Below are 17,125 nucleotides of genomic sequence, written 5' to 3'. Positions count from 1 at the left end.
AGTCCTGTACCATTTACTTCTCTGTGTTGTCTCGTTGTATGTGGGTGTGCGTAAAAGCTATCTCCAGTCACAAGTTACTTTAAGTTACATTACACAGCTATAGTTAAATTAAGCTAAGTCCCCCCCCAATTCTTAAGGTTACGTTCCACTGGCTTTTGGCTTGCTACAAATAAAAACACATGTCAGATGACTATTTGAATTGGTCAGTGTGTCTATTTGTGTGTCTATTTGAATTGAAGCAGCAGTGGTTGAGACTTTTTTGTTTATTGTTCCATCTCCAAAAACACCAGCTCCTACTTTTCCAATAATACAACTCAATGCCATCTATGATTAGACCCTCCTAAATGCCCACTTCTGTGTAATGCAGGCTTTATGTTGAAAAATGGAAGTTTCAAGCCCAATTTGAGCTCATGTGCACCATTGGGGACGTGTCTCATGGAGCGGTCATTGTTGACCGCCATTAAAAACATGCAAAGATGCCTCTGTGTTGCTGTATATTACAGTTGAGAAAACCCATCATTAGGTTTCGGCTAGTTGGAAAAAGAGCAGGACTTTGGCTCTCCGTAATTTGCTGTGACAGGTGGATGCAGGCCATATCTCTGTCCTCGGCAACATGCTGCATCTGGTTCTTACTAATTGGCCGCTAATGGGAAACGTCTTTGTCGGTCCTGATTCTTGTCGGGAACACCTCCAGTCATGTTCAACTGTGATTAGCTCCTAATTGCTCTGAAGTCACCTCGCAGCCCGGTTAAGGTACAAAGACTTTGTTTGCATGTATGTTTTTCATTTGTGAAAAAGGGGCTCACCATTGAAGCTGCTGAGTTGTCCAACATCAGCTTCAAAACACTGAACTAAATTGTTGCATTCAACAAAAGGCCATTGAAGAGAAAAGAGCCAGTCCTCCTCTTCCCCCACTTCTTCCAGAGTAAACAAAAGCAGAGGCAGGAAAAAAAAGAAGATGGGACTTGGCGGCAGTGTGCACCCAGCTGTTCTCTCCTCTGTGCTCTCCACTCTCGTCATCCAACCTCCGCTTTTGCGCAGAACTGCCGTTTAAAAATGGGATTTTAATCTGGCCATCTAGAGTGATGCCATGGAAAAGATGCAGCGGTTTTGGAATGACAGAGGAGTGAGACTTCAGCTTCAAACCCGCCAAAGCTATACTTCCTCCACTGGCTCTCGGATGCAGTTGAATGATCAGATGGCTTTCAAAATGTTAGGCTGAATGCAGTCTCCTAACCCTAAGCCTGGGGTTATAGTGGCAACCCTAGTCCCATTTTCTGCCTGGCAACGATAATTCCCAGTCAACTGTATTTACTACAATGGTAAATTTGAGTTTTAAGTATGCTTGTTTAGCCAAAAGTAAGACCATGCTTGCTGACGATCTGGCAGTAGTAATCTAAAGCAATTGAACCGAGTCTATGCAACATGTCAGAGGGGCCGATCCGACTCCAGTTACATATTAAAACCACCCGTTGCCTGGGTTACAAGGCTAATCTGGAGGAGCAAGGCGATGATAATTAACCTGAAACGGTGAATCATTGTGCACTGACATCATGGTCACAGGGATCTCAATCCAACAACAATACCCCCCAGGTCTTGAACAAACCTCACACTCACACCGACCAATGCTACTTCAGCATTTACATCTCCCATGAGAGGAAAGCCCAGGCAGTCATGTTTGAATAAAGAACACACCTTTCAATTTACTTCTCTTCACCTCACAGGCATTTTATAAGGTGACAGTGATGCACTTGACTTGTATTACAAAAGTCCCCAAATCTCTCCTAATTGAAAATCATGTAGATTAGAAGGGGAAGTTCGGGGATTAGGTTTCAGTGGAGGGGAAATCCCAGGCATGTGCATGAAGTGTGCTGTAAATCATGAGGGTAGACGGAGAGGGAAGGAGCAACAGGCCCCTGTAGGTCCACAGGGTCTCTGCCAGCGCTGTATTTCTTTTGGGGGTGGGGGATCAGATGTTTTCGAGTTGAATCACTTCAGGAAGGTCTTCATCCCACATCCTCCTAACTGAACTCTACAGAGACTGTCGGCAGAGCGCGGGGCAGCGATGTGTAATGTGTCCTCTCAGAAGGAATGCGGTGTGAAATGCTTTCCTTCAGCTCTGGCTATTTGTATAGTCTTATCACCAAGAGTCCCTCCTCACACCAAGGCAGAAATAGCTGTTAACCAGCTGGCAGCATGTCCGAAGACTGGAAGAGGTGTTCATACGCGCTTAATCCTTTGTGTGTCCACCTTTTGGTGTCTTTTTCTTTCACTTGCAATCATCCCACTGTAGTGTGTGCTCTTATAGATGCAGGCATTTCTCTGCGTGTCAGCCAGTTAATCACCCTTAAATTAGTAATGGTGGTGAAGGTGCTGGGTTGTAATGAGGCAAGCTGCGTCGCCCCGGGCTATAGCATCATGCCGTCGGGACAGGGATGCGCCAAACAACCTTCTATCAGCCGGCCTGCTTGACAGCTGCTTGATGACTTTGTCTGCCTGAGCTGCATCGCGGCTCTGTTTATCATAACCATTAATATTCATGACTAATGAAATCTGGCCACTTCATGTGGAGTGGAGTTTCTGTAGCTTGTTGCTTGCCCTTCCACAATGACCGCAGAGGCCTGCCTCTCGGTTCAGGGCGGCATCGGAAAGCTGAAGCTGACAGTAATAGGCTGTCAGGCTATTCGTGAATGGCGAGGAATCTCAAGTGGCAATGGAGAATTTGTCCGACTTCAGACCTTTTATATTTTTGATGTTTTCCTTTTAAGGATGACGTGAAATGGCCAGTTGTGGCATGTCAATGGGATGTTTTACTTGGAGAGCTACGTATTCCCACTGTTCATTCTATCATCAAAATCCATCAGTGCTAAGCCTATAGACTGAAGTGCTTTGTTAACCAAGACTCGAGCCGTGGACAAGAAGTGCTCCTTTTGAACAACAGACGAGGTGAGACATGGCCAGCTCTCCACATGGTGCTGTCTGCGCTGCAGGCACTTTACACTAACAGATCCTCAGCCGATCGAGCTTTCAAACCGTGTCCTGAGTGTCTATAAGCTCCTCCATAGGGCTATCTGTCAGGTGTCCGTCTGGGACGGTAATGGGATTGTCTCCCAGATTTTGCTGCCTGAGTGGCAGCACGGGTTAGTGAGATGCAACCTTCTGGCCACCCCGAGTTCTCCTCTTCATGCAGAGGCTTATGGCTGTAAAGGACATGGGATTCTGTATGTATGCAGTGTCTCCAAGTGTAGACCTGATGAAGGTGACCTTTATTCTAATTTGAATCCATACACTCAGGTATTTAACCCACATCCTCCTCTGCTTTTTGTGGGATGTCTAACAAGCTCTGTGTCCCTCTATGACGAGTAATTCCTATCTGTTAATCACAATATTTTGTAAAACAACAGTGTGGAATAGTTGTTTGAGTCTATGACATATCGCAGTAGTCTTTATTACTCTCTGGACACCCTGGAGATGAAAGAGTAGCGAACAGGAGGAGTGTCCGTGTCAAACACTCCCAACTATCTTTTCTGTGGAAACTCACACATAGCGGGATACTTTACATTTTATAACTGGGTTGGTCTGCTTGACCAGTGAGAGTGGCGCACTCTCTTGGCTAAGCATCTGCTATTGTTTCTCGCTAACTTTGAGCATAGGGGAGTATGTGCGTGTTAGTGTGTTTGTGCAGTGCTGCTTTCCATCACTGTCGCTGTCTGTATTCTACTCACTTCTATCGCCTGTTTGTAATTATATACTTGTTCATGGTACTCCAAAGGATTGTTGAGCGTTGTAGTACCCACATTTTACTGTGAGAGCGGCAGTTGTTGTTTTTACAGATAGTCTGAGGTTACCCTTTGAAAAAAGCAATTTGGGTTATTTTTTATTTTTGGTGATTAATGGAAGGCTTCAGAGGCCCAAACAGCAACTGCAGCATGACGTCTTGTTTCTGTTGAAACTCGATCTCCCCAAATGTATTTCTGTTTACACAGTGATTTATTAAACTGAGGGTTTGTTTTCACCCTAATGGTGGTTTATTCTGCAGTCAAATAACTATTAACCTCATTTCTAATCCATCTTGTATTCCAGTAAATATGTTCCCGTTGAACACAAGTGTGTAGTCTCCATATGACATGGTCTTGAAAAGTGCTCTTTGTCCGTGTTTGTCCATGGTAGGAAGATCTGTGTGCACTGCAAGTGTCGCCGTGAGGAGCATGCTGTGACAGCCATGCCTGTAGAGATGGAGAAGACGGTCACCAAGCTGATGTACGACTTCCAGAGAAACTCCACCTCCGACGACGACTCGGGCTGCGCCCTGGAGGAGTACGCCTGGGTACCACCAGGACTCAAACCTGAACAGGTACACTTACATCTTACACTTATCTGGGCCTCGGCACATTCACACTGATGTCTACATCGATCATCTGTAAAATTGTGTAGTTCTGTCAGCTGTCACACTGGATTGTAGACGCCACATAGTGTCGTGTGAATAATTCTAAAGACCAGAAACGTTGACTGTCAACATTCAATTATAATAAGTATTGTCTGTTGTCCAACAGCAGGTTTTAACAACAGCATGGCACAACTCTGAAAAATGTATCTACTGTCTGTGTGACTCTATGGGGGTTCACATTTATACACAAAACGATCCATGTTTAGTGTTGCAATACCGATTAAGTGCAACCCTAATGAAAGTAGTCATGCCTATATTTTGGAAGTGTTTGGTTTGAGCTGCACTTCACCATATGATAGCTCACCAATCTTGCTGACTGCTCCTTCTGCAGGCTATTGAATAACAAAGATTTTGTGACTCCAGCAGTAAAATTAATCTCCCATTAATTCCACCCCCAAACATGTTAAGAGTCGGTTTCATTGCCGTCACAGCGACTAAGCTAAGTCTGAGCAACACACAAATGTGTCAAATGGTCCTATGCACGTTGAAGAAAATCCTCTTTTACAATACTCCATGTGACTGTGTGTATGCACATGTGGGAGGGGGTTCCAGTATTATAGGACAATAGAAGCGTTTATGGAGGCTGGTTTCATTTTGTTGATGAGCTGAAAGCAATGAACTGGTCAATACAATGTTGGCACAGTCCCCTGTTCTCACCTCAGAGGACTGAGCGCAGCTATTTTTCATCCCCGTCCAGGATCACATGTCTAACCCCAAAAGTCAATTAGGTTCTCGTCTAGTTTTGATAAGACCTCAGCAACAGTCGAGCCATAATGAAAACTGGACTGTGAGCACAGTACTGAATAACCTTGAAAAATAAAATGGTGACAATCAAGAGTGTTTTCTACAGTCTAGATGAAAAGTGTCCATAGCTATCGTGATTTCTATTTTCCCAACCTGACGTCCAAGTCATTCAAGCTGTGGAAACATGTTGCGTGACCTCTCGCTGAGGAGCGGATGTACGCCCGATGTGGAGCTTTTCAACACCCGGCATTCCTCTGCACGAGGCAAAGACAGAGGGAGAATAGAGGGAGATGGTAAACACAAAGCTAATCTCCAGGATCTAAACGGTGGGTTTTGGTTTCCCCGTAGGGAGGCTGGGCTGCGTATGAGTCTGCTATTCAGCCAGCGGTGGTGGAAAGTCGCCACTCTGTAACGAGAGATTTCGGACCAGTACTGCTATATTCAATCAGATGGATCTGAGAATTATGAGGGATATCTCAGAACTTACTTGGGACTGTTCAACAGTCGCTGAAATACAGACCGTTATCACCAAATACAGCCATTACTGAGTTGTTGGAGATGTTATTATAGTGGGGAGGAGGGCCTGCCAACATTCTCTCCCCTTGCTCTCTTCTCTCCATCCTTCTCAAATATATTTCTGCGATGTTGCCAAGTTACAGCTTGTCAAGGCCAAGAATGTTACTCAGCATTGGCCTGTATCTGGTATTAAATTAAAAAAATTACCGTCATGTAGCCAGAGCTGCAGTCTAATGTGCAGACTCTGCTCAGCACGTACCAGAATCTGATTTTAATTTCCATTCGAACATAAATGTTCACATGTGGGCTACTTGAAGAGGAATACAGTTCAAGACTATTCATGCAAACCAGAAGGGTTTCCAGTTTCTGAGAGAGACCAACAGCTCTGATGTGGATCAATGAACTAGCCCGTCTAAAAGGTACCCAAGGCTAGCTTGATCTGTTCCCAAATGGACCTGAGGACAATTAGGACTCATTCATTCCCATCAGAGTGCAAGTTAGCATGTGGCTAAATACAACCTTACAGAGCTGCTAGCTTGGCTGTGGACCTTTAGTACATTCTGTATTGCTTTTATTTCGTGCTTAATTAACAAATTTCAGGCCCTTTTTAACTTTTAAAGCGCATTGAATTTGTTTCCACAACTATGCCGACTGCAGCGTCGATGCGTGGGCATTTGTACATCTCAGCAAAAGACGTGAGAAGAGAAAGACAGCGAGTGAAAACACAGCCGTTAAATCTGCTCACTTTGCTGTGAAAACAACATCCTTCCCGTCGCGTTTAGCTGTAACTACCAGTGTTTTCTCAACAATATAACATCTATGTCCAATAACCGCTAGAAAGTGGCTTGTTGAGAGAATGTTAGGGCCGGTGCCTGGTGGTGTCTATTCCTCTGGCTGTCTGGCCATTAACGGCAATAGAAACCAGCTGTGTGAAGCGATCGCTCTTGTCACTCAGTTGCAAAGTCCTCTCGTTCAGCTTTTAAAAACACTCCTTTCAGTACAGTTCGAAAAAAATCTGCCCTGTATTTAGTTCTGTCTGCTTTCGATTACAGTTATTATCACAAGCTGCTCCTCCTGCATCTAGCTGCAACTGTGTCCATTATGTACTTGTGTGTGTGTGTGTGTGTGTGTGTGTGTGTGTGTGTGTGTGTGTATCTGTCTTTAGATCTTTTCCTCGGGGCAACGTGCCTTTCACCTCCAGATTGTAACTCTGTTGTTATTGTTACGTAATTTATCATTAGCCCTGTGTGTGTGTGCGTGTGTGTGCGTTCATTTGGAAGCATAGGCGCTGTGTGATTTATCAGTGCTTGACCACAGTCGGTCTTTCATGAATCATCCCCCGCCGGCGTCCCGAGCCGTGCTTCCTGGCCAAGGATCCTGCGTCCCGCTCCAACGCCGGTGGAAGCCAACGAAAGCAGAGCAGAAAGAATTAGGTTACACTTCTAACAAGAGGCTCCTGCTCTTAATGCATCCCAACAACAAGCATGCTTGTGCAATGCTTCGTGGAAATGCTCTTGATAAAGAATGTGTTTTGTTACATACAAAGTTTGATACAGAGTTTTTATAAGCAATAGGACTTTACATTTGGTCTCTGGTCTCTATGTACCAATGCTTTTCTGCATTATTGAAGTTAATCTGTTTTTGTGTGGTGCTCTCTATGTTGTGGTCAAGGTCAAAGCTGATGGCTTCCAGTCAGTAGATCCATGCAGGAGACAGATCAGGTCATTAGGTTTGGTCTGACTTAGTCAGCAGGTATCCATCATGGCCACGCCGTAGTTATGTGTTGTTTCTTTCATTTGATCAAACCATAACTTGTTCATTCTTCTACAATTATTCTCTCTTCCTGCATCTAACCTTTTCATTTTGTTTTATGATTTCCCTCTCGCCACCTCTTATTTTCCTCTTCTGTCCTTAACCTCTGTCCCCCAATCTCCATTTAAAACCCTCTGGCTTTTGTGGTTTGCACCCCCTCCAATCACATTCATGTACGACTGACTGCCTGACCTCTGTTATACCCCGGCCCCCTGTTACAGTGTAATAAAAAAGAATGCAATAAATAACACGCAGATGACAGTCATTGTCTGCCACTGTAATGTAAAGAATGTCCAAAGCAATTTCCAACATCCAGATTAGCATTTATCCTGCTGTCGCACACATTTGTGTGCACACGCTCTGCTAAATGTATCCATGTTAAGCATGGGTGTACATGAGTGTTTGCACACTTGACAGGTCAGCAATACATTCCCGTGTCAATGTGCAAAGATGGAGAGCTGAGGTTTCGTTAAGTCTCCGCTGGTGGGCCATAAATCTTAGAGTGTGTGTGTGTGTGTGTGTTGGTTGTAGATCTTGTTAATTTAGTCTCTGCACAGTGCTGTAATGATTGATAGACTACACTTTAATAATAATTTAACCGTTTTGTGTAATTTATCAAATAAATAGGTCAAACATTTGTCGGTTCCAAGTGAAAATTTGGAGCTTTTCTGTGTCTCATATTATTATCTTTATCCGTTAAGTTGTGTTATGACTGTTGTAAGGACAAAATAAGCCATTGGAAGAGTGAGAGTATGTATATGTATTCCTTATTGTGTGGCATCATAGACGACACAGAAAAACAATTAATCAAAAATAGTAATCAAGAGCGTAATTGACAATAAAATGATAACTGTCTGCAGCTGCAGCACTTGTGTAGTTTACATGTCTCGGGTATGTTGTTGTTCTTCATCACTCTCATCCTCTCTGTCTCTGTCTCTTGCTCAGGTTCATCAGTATTACAGCTCTCTGCCTGAGGACAAGGTGCCCTATGTAAACAGCCCAGGAGAGAAATACCGCATCAAACAGCTGCTCCATCAACTCCCGCCCCACGACAATGAGGTGAGGGTCCAAACTGACCCCATCCCCCACCACCTCATCCATCCCTTCCTCCCAACCCTCCTTCAGGGCAATACAGAGATAAGAGAAGAGAAGAAGAAAAAAATAGAGTCGATCCTCTGAATGGGCATAAATGAGATTGTGAGGTGTTTGTGAGCAAGCTTTCTTGTATAGTTTTTTTTTTTTTACATCAATAAATCATTACCATATAATGTTGAGATATCAGGGTGACTGCTATAAACAGCACCTTTACACCAGCCTAATAATAATAACTTCAAATTAATCAAATAATTGTCTTGATCATGAAATGCAAACAAATACTGTAGTATTGCCTTTGTTTGTGCCAGTGATGTATAGTTTGATGCTGCTTTATTGATTAAAAAAAATGCAAGCAACCACCTTAAACTTTCTGTGTCTGCGTGACAGACCACACTTAACGTATGTTGGCGTGATGTGTTTGTGTAGGTGCGCTACTGTAACGGCCTGGACGACGAGGAGAAGCGAGAACTGAAGCTCTTCAGCAACCAGCGGAAACGGGAGAACCTGGGCCGCGGCAACGTCCGCCCGTTCCCCGTGACGATGACGGGGGCGATCTGTGAACAGGTAGCTGGCAGAAATATCCAAAACTGAAATGTTTGCGTCGTTTGCTCCAGCAGTCGAGAGGCGGGACGAGATCAAAGACGAGCTAAACGCCGCCCAGCGTTACACTTCGAAAATGCCATTTCTGCGTGAAGTAAATGATCAAGTGTGGCGGGATCAAAGGTGTGTCATGTGGCCGATGGAATGAAAAGCGATGAGTCTTGTGACGGACATGCTGGCATTTCTGTTCTTTTGTAATGATGTACGAGAAATGCTGTCTGTTGACATAAAGGGCAGAGTCGCGTGGTTTTATCACAATGTTGTGACCTCGTCAGTCTCACCTCAACAAGTTGTTCTTCAGGAGGGTCCTGAGGCGTTGCATTTGTATGTTGCCTCTCATTTTCCCCTAGAAACCGTCTATTAATCACAGTACTTGTGCGTCTCATATAAAACTTTAGAGAACTAAGTTACAATTCAAACTGCTCTGAATCCTCTTGAACATATTTCATAGTAGTACCCGGAGTCCCATCAAATATTTAATGCGTTGTCTCCGTTTATTCTTGTAGTGGCCTTACGGGACCACAGAGTGCAATGGAGTGTTCTTTTAACAGCACACTGCAGCATCCGTTAGCCATTTGCTTTGGTGTGTGTACAACGGGCTCAAGCAAAGCTACTCCCGGGTACACACACACACACAAGCATGAGGGTTTAGGTTGTTAGGAGAGTGTGTATTGATTGAATTCCCCAACTTTCTGCCTCCTTGCAGCAGTCGGCTCTGTGCCAGTTAGATAACCTGATTGTAACTTTCGCTCCGTCCCCATCTTCCCACCCCTCTAAATCTACTTTGCCTCCCCGACCTTTCCCCCCTGTCTCTTTAGCGTTGCCTCTCGTTTATCTTTCTGGCTTCTCTACCTTTACACCTCCATGCCAATCTTGCTCTCCTTTTCAATCTACCATATATCACTAAATTTGTATTCTCCCCTTCGCCCCACCATCGTCCTCCAGCAGCCATTTAACTTCCTCTCTGCGTCTGTCTTTGCCTTCCCGGCCACACATGTAAACACTCCCATGTGCGTTCAGATTAGTCCAGGTTTCGTGCAAAGTTGTATTTAAAGAAAGAGATGGGCCAATCCGATACACTCAATCTGTATCAGCACCGATAATGACCACAAGAGATAAAATTGGCAATTTAACTTCTTGTTTACTTCTTGGAAACTGTACATCCTCAGTGGTGATTCACTGTAGCGTGGAAACCATTAACTGCCAAATTTTTCATTTAAACATTCTAAAGTTCCAGCTTCGTGAAGATGTGATAGTAAACTGAGTGTCTTTGGGATTTGGACTGTTGATTGGACAAAGGCAATGAAGACATAACCTTTGGCTTTACGATATTTTTTATATAGATTATAGACCGATTAAGTCCTCACAAATGGCTCAACATTCCCCCCACCCCTCATTCTGACATTCTTATCAAATCGCACTTCCTGTCTCTGGTAGCCCATCAACCTGTTAAGAACAGGAATTACTTCACATTAAGGAAGAAATGATACCATCCCACGTTTCAAGATGGCGCCCATCCTTTCATTTCAAAGGAGGGGAACCAAAAAGTTCCTTTTTGAGTTCCTCAGACCAATTTAAGCTCCTTGAGGATGTGCATTAGAGTCCATCTCTAGTTGACCCAGCTGACTTCATGTCTCCTCGCTCTTTTATTGATACTACTGTCGAGACTTCCATTAATCCTTTTCTTTTGCTGTCGAAATAGCTTTACAGACTTTTCTTTTGCAATTATTGTATAAAGGAAAAAAGTAATTCTGGATGAATGTCACGTAATTACTTAAACAAAGGGAGCATAAAAAGTCCACCACTTGGCCACTGGATGCAGGTGTACAGATGTCAAGTGGAACTACAAATAAGTAGCACAGTTATAGAATTTTAACTCGGTATCAGCCACTACTGTGTTTAAGACTTAGAATTGATACTGGAAAAGAAAGTGGGATCCAAGTATTCAAAAGTACTTGCTGCAGCCATTAACTTAAAAACTCTCTTCTTCTTCCTCCTCTACCCCTTTTCAGTGCGGAGGCCAGATAAATGGTGGCGACATTGCCGTGTTTGCGTCCCGGGCAGGTCACAGCGTGTGTTGGCATCCAGCCTGCTTTGTGTGCAGCATGTGCAACGAGCTCCTGGTAGACCTCATCTACTTCCACCAGGATGGGAAGATCTACTGCGGCCGGCACCACGCCGAGAGGCTGAAGCCGCGCTGCACCGCCTGCGATGAGGTAGACACTCGTCACACGCACACACACACACACACACACACACACACACACACACACACACACTCATCTGCACATGGATGATCATGTGTTAACAGATACACATATCAATTACTTGAACATACTGAGCCTGTAATGTGGGACGGTGTCGGTAGAGCTATTTATTAAATGTTATCGCACACACATTTTGCACATGCCTATATTAGGCCAAACTGCTGTCATATGATTCTCTCAGGCTCGCAACACGTACTGTCACAGTTTAATACATGCAAGGGTTTTTTCCAGTATAATGGGATCAGCTCTCAATATCTTGATCTCCAAACCATTAGCACTGACTTTCAGTCTCTGCAAATGGGGACAAGGATGCTGTTAGTACTTGAAAATCACCTTGGCTTTTTAACAGCAGCATAATTATAAGTAAATGCACCATCTATATTTGACTTAGATTTAAGTCCCCACACACATTAGCCTCTTCTACAAGTCATAGACAAAGAGGACGATCTAAGAGTACTAAAAGGAGAAAGCGATGCGTATGAAAAGGGAGGGCGAGTCGAGCCTTTGTCCTGTCATGCAGCGAGCAGTAATAACCCAACTGAGGTTTTACCTCCGGAGGACCGGTGATAAACGATGCTCTTTCTTATTTCTCCTTTCTTAGATCATCCTTGCGGATGAGTGCACTGAGGCAGAGGGGCGTCACTGGCACATGAAGCACTTCTGCTGTTTCGAGTGCGAGACCGTGCTGGGGGGGCAGCGCTACATCATGAAGGAGGGACGGCCCTACTGCTGCTCCTGCTTCGAGTCCCTCTACGCCGAGTACTGCGACTCCTGCGGGGAACATATTGGTATGCTGCCGGCATCTGTTAATACAAACTGCATTTATCACAAACAGGTCATGTAAAGGAACACGTGCAGAACCAAAAATGTAATGTTAATACATTAATACATGGGGAAATTAAGTGGACCATGATTGGGCTGACGTTTTAATTTAAAGGAGCATGAACGTGTGACCTAGCTTTTATTTGCAGTGTAACACCGAGTAGAAAAGAGCCAGAGTAGAAAGAATGTGGCCTGGTTTTCAGAAGTTTATGACTGAATGATGTCATGGCCAGGCATGTGAGGCAGGGTCACAGCAGAGCGCAGAGACCACAGCTTACAGAGCGCAGAGATATGTACAGTATATATCATGAAACCACCCTGGGGCAAAGGCATGACAGTATCGAGTGAGTTTTCACCCTCAGTGTCAGTGTCGGTTAAATACAAATATAAACATCAGATAACCTGTAGTGTCAGAGGCAAACCCACTGAGAGGAGAAACGGGGTCTTTTTCACTGGGAAACCTTCATAATGGCTCTTCTTGGCCCACTTCCACTTTCTGTTAAACCTCTGTGTGTGTATCCCCCAACAGGATGCCCAGGTGTGATTTAGCCACATATCTCTCAACAAATTTGCTCTGTAATTATCTGTTAGACAGGATATAGAAAAGTATTTGGCTAAAAAACACAACTGATTATAAATTGAAACCATCAGAAAACATGCTGCAACCAGATGGAAGCCATTAGTAAATAGCTGGTTTTCTCTCTCCCTGCAACAACTGCAGGCATAATCAAAATGCAATGTGTTTATACAATGCTGGGAAAGCTCCATAACGAGTTGGCCCCCAGAAACCGTTAAGTTCCAGCCTCTAGCTCTATTTTCTCTCCCCACAAGCGACTTTAAAGTGCCACTATTTTCACATAAAACAACATTTTAAATAACAAATTTCAAGCGCTTTGATATTCACATGGTGCTTTGTATTTTAATTGTGCATTTGTAGATGAGTCCCATGATGTTATTTTACATAAACCCATCTGTGTCTATCCTGCAGGCATTGACCAAGGCCAGATGACATATGATGGGCAGCACTGGCACGCCACAGAGGGCTGCTTTTGCTGCGCCCGCTGTAAACGCTCTCTGCTTGGTCGGCCCTTCCTGCCCAAGCAGGGCCAGATCTTCTGCTCGCGCTCCTGCAGTCTGGGGGAGGAGCCCAATGGCTCGGACTCCTCCGATTCGGCCTTCCAAAGCGCTCGATCCACCAGAGAGTCCAGACGCAGCTCCAAGGCGGGGAAGAGTGGAGGCGGAGGTGGTGGAGTTCAGACTGAAAGATTCTCAGGGGAGGTGGACCCACTGTCTTTACAAATGGATCTTTTGAGTCTCTCCAGCCAAACGCCCAGTTTGACCCGCGAGCCTCCCGCCTGGCAGAACCAAGAGCAAGCAGGGGATGGCTATAATTATGAATCCCAATCAGACCTAACTGGCAACCCCACTCCTCTCCAGCTCCTGAGCCAGTGCAATGTCAGGACAGCCTATAACCCCACCTGCTCCGTGCAGAATATTCAACAGCAGGATCACAGGATCAAGGAGACTGGAGGTCTAAAGAGGCCACCCATCTCAGCCATGAAGGGCCACTCTATGAATGAGATGTGGTTCCAACCGCCAGCTCCAGAGGAGTATTACCCCCCCAAACTGAGGACCCAAAAGAGCTTCACAGAGGTGTCCCATTGTTCTCAGCACCACGATGGCTTCTCCTCGGACAAGCGCTCAATCAGTTTGCACGGCTTTCAGAGGGACAGGGAAAGAGAGACGGGGCCTTCAGCAGCAAACCAGGTGGCGAGAAGCAGGAACCCCATCAATGCACTTAACTTCACAGAGCAACTGACCCCTCTGGAGCAGACTCCAAGAGGATCCATGGAGTCCCTGGCCCTGTCCAATGCAACCGGTGGGTAAAATAGTAGCCGTTAGACCTTGGCTTGGCCTTGTTTTCGGTTCTATTACTCTGTTAGTATTACACGGGAAGTTGTGTGTGTTTTAAAAATAATAGTTTGAGTATTGTTGGTGGTATACATCACAACTTGTGCTGACATTGCTGGCCATGTAATCTGAAATTCAGCTTGACAAAGGTACAACATTTTATGGAATGACATTGAATAAGCCGCCTACTGACACCAAATTCTACTCTATTTGCCCACAGGCCACTCAGCAGATGGAGGAGGAAAGCGGCAGGAGCACCTTTCTCGTTTCTCCATGCCAGACCTGAGCAAAGACTCTGGAATGAACGTGTCAGAGAAAAGCAACATGGGCACCCTCAACTCCTCAGTGCAGTTTCGTAGCTCGGAGTCTATTCACAGCCTCACCGCCGGTCAGCCCTACATGGAAATGGATCCTCCCAGGTCCTCCCAGTACCAGGTGCAGTACCGCGATCACCCTGGCATGGGTGTAGGTATGGGTATGACTAAGTTACCACCTGGCTTCACCTTCCAAGAGGAGGATAGGGTGAGTTTGGTGAGCAGCGCCAACGCTGCCCGCCTACCCCCCATCAGTGAGCGCAGGGTGGGGAGTGTCGGTGGTGGAGGAGGTGGAAGAGGAGCCAGTATACGGATAGAAGCTCCAGAAGAGACTCCCCAGAGGCGTCGGCACCACCACCATCGCTCCCGAAGATCCCGTCGATCCCGTTCAGAAAACGCTCTCAACTTGGTGGCAGAGCGAAGGGTGCGACCTCAAGAAAGACCCCAGTTACGTGTCAGTGAGGATTACGACCGTTTCCCGCCACCAAGGAGCGTCAGGGACCAGTTCGGAGGAGGAGGAGGAGGAGGAGGAGGGAGATACCAGTCCCAACCCTTCAGGCCGTGCCCCAGAACCACTTCAGACCTGACTCTTCAGAACCCTGGGGCCAGCCGACGCACTGGCTTGAACCAATACTCCTGGGATGATTACGATGACGATGGCTGGTGCTCCACTTGCTCTTCATCCTCCGAATCAGAGGATGAAGGTTACTTCTTGGGTGAGCCAATCCCCAGACCCATCCAGCTGCGCTACCTCAGCAACCAGGAGCTTGTCCATAAGTACAACGGGGTTGGAGGACCCAACCACAGCGGGCAGTTACACACCCGCAAACGCAGAAAAAGCAAGAACTGCATCATATCCTAACATCCTGTCATCTGGTAAAGGAGATGACTCTATGTCCAGCTGGTGTACACTAACATCTCCCATCTGGAACAAAAAAAATAATAAAAGTCACAGTCCATTTATTCAGTGTTGTTGAGTGTTGAATATCACGTAATTGAAAGTCAGTGATGAATTACAGTCGGTTAACAGTGAAAAAGCAAGTGTTTGCATGTTTGTTCATTTTAATGTTTCGGAATATCTCCTGAGTATTAAGGCTAACAGTTACAAGCGCAGTTCTATCAAGTCACAACGTTTATCAAAAGCTGATGTGCAATTCTTTTCATCATGACTTCATTTCCATGCAGCAGACAAGTGTGCAAGGTAGTCTGTTTGGGACAGCTTAGCTTTTTCACCAATGTGATTTAGATAGAGGATATACTGTACTATTGTATTCAGTTCATAGTATGTACATAGATAAATGAATTAATAATTTCACTTAAGTTAAGGAAGTCCATGTACATATGGTTGTAAATGAGGCCTCACATATTTTTATATTTTGTATGGATAGAATCATTTATGTATTAAATATCTATAATGTAGATATAGAATATGACAAAAACAACTTATGCATGTTTTATTTGGCTGACCTGGTCCTGCATTTGGAATAAAGGAGTATTTCAGTGAGTGTTTTGATTGACAGCTGGTGTTTCTCTCCAGAGAATGACAACACGTGTGTCTGGTGTTCACAAGAGAGCATAACAGTCACCTTCTCCATCTGTTTAATGCATAAATGAATGACAATGTGGTGTAGAGGTTGATTAGGAGCGTCACCCTCCACTGGGTCGCTATACTTGCTTGGTAATAGGTGTCGTCACAATTGAACAAACACAGCTCCATTGTCCTGGAAACAGATGCCACTGAAGTTCTGGTTTATTGCATCAGCCTAAGGAAGTTGAAAACTGCTGACAAAGGTCCAGGGATTTAGTTATTGAAATCTGGTGATGCCTTGTGTAAGTATGTTCGGCATGCTAACGGCGTGGCTCTAGGGATGGCAGTGCCCGTCTATGGGTCATCCCCGTTGTTCCAGACTGAAATATACAGTATCTATTGGATGGATTGCACAGGCATTCATGTTCCCCTCAGGATGAATTGTGATAACTTGCTGGATCATTTTCCTATTTAATGTAGCGTCATTATCATGTCATTGGGTAATGACCAAATACATTCAACTGACGGCTTCAGCTGCACTTAAAGTGGCAAATCCTAGCATGCTAACATGCTAAAATTAGATGTTGAACATAGTTAACGTTATACTTGCTGCTCGTTATGATCATGCCTTGCTGACATTACCATTTAGCTCAAAGCACCGCTGTTCTTAATTAAAGCAGAAGTTAGCCGCTGATGTAGCTATTAGCTTTGGCGAGAAACAAGTCCACCTCAGTTACAGCATAACAGGTTGTATCTGTAAGAGTTAAGCAATGTTATACAGTAAATTGGATTGCCTCTGACGTCCATGCTGTCCGGGGATTACTGTCGCTATAGCCCCCATAATCCAAACACACACACACACACACACACACACACACATATGTTTGGAAATGTGTGAACGCCAATCGCTTGATTAAAGGCGTTCAAGCACTAATGCTGTTGACATGATTGGCACATTAGTGCGTTTACTTCACCTAACCTCAACTTCCAAAGGCGTGTGTTTGATCCGGTATACACTCGGATGACTCCCAGACAGGGAGGAAAAGAGTCCTCATTTAGTCAGCCATGA

General features: G+C 44.9%; 1 protein-coding gene across 1 annotated transcript in view; it reads left to right on the top strand.

Moving 5' to 3' along the window:
* The window catches only part of prickle2b (prickle homolog 2b), a gene marked incomplete at its 5' end in the record, with an annotated part of 78,633 nt that extends 62,640 nt beyond the window's left edge, over positions 1-15,993 (top strand). Inside the window, 7 exons of the mRNA XM_079218578.1 lie at positions 4,171-4,354; positions 8,465-8,578; positions 9,041-9,178; positions 11,227-11,430; positions 12,083-12,269; positions 13,292-14,182; positions 14,435-15,993. Coding sequence (XP_079074704.1) covers positions 4,171-4,354; positions 8,465-8,578; positions 9,041-9,178; positions 11,227-11,430; positions 12,083-12,269; positions 13,292-14,182; positions 14,435-15,390 — 2,674 coding nt within the window. The 3' untranslated portion in view covers positions 15,391-15,993. The remainder of the gene's footprint in view (positions 1-4,170; positions 4,355-8,464; positions 8,579-9,040; positions 9,179-11,226; positions 11,431-12,082; positions 12,270-13,291; positions 14,183-14,434) is intronic.
* Between the last annotated feature and the right edge of the window lie 1,132 nt (positions 15,994-17,125).

Source organism: Taurulus bubalis (assembly GCF_910589615.1).
Source record: "Taurulus bubalis genome assembly, chromosome: 5".
NCBI lineage: Eukaryota > Metazoa > Chordata > Actinopteri > Perciformes > Cottidae > Taurulus > Taurulus bubalis.
The sequence above is the reverse complement of the archived record's forward strand: the minus strand, read 5'-3'. Positions and strand labels throughout refer to the sequence as shown.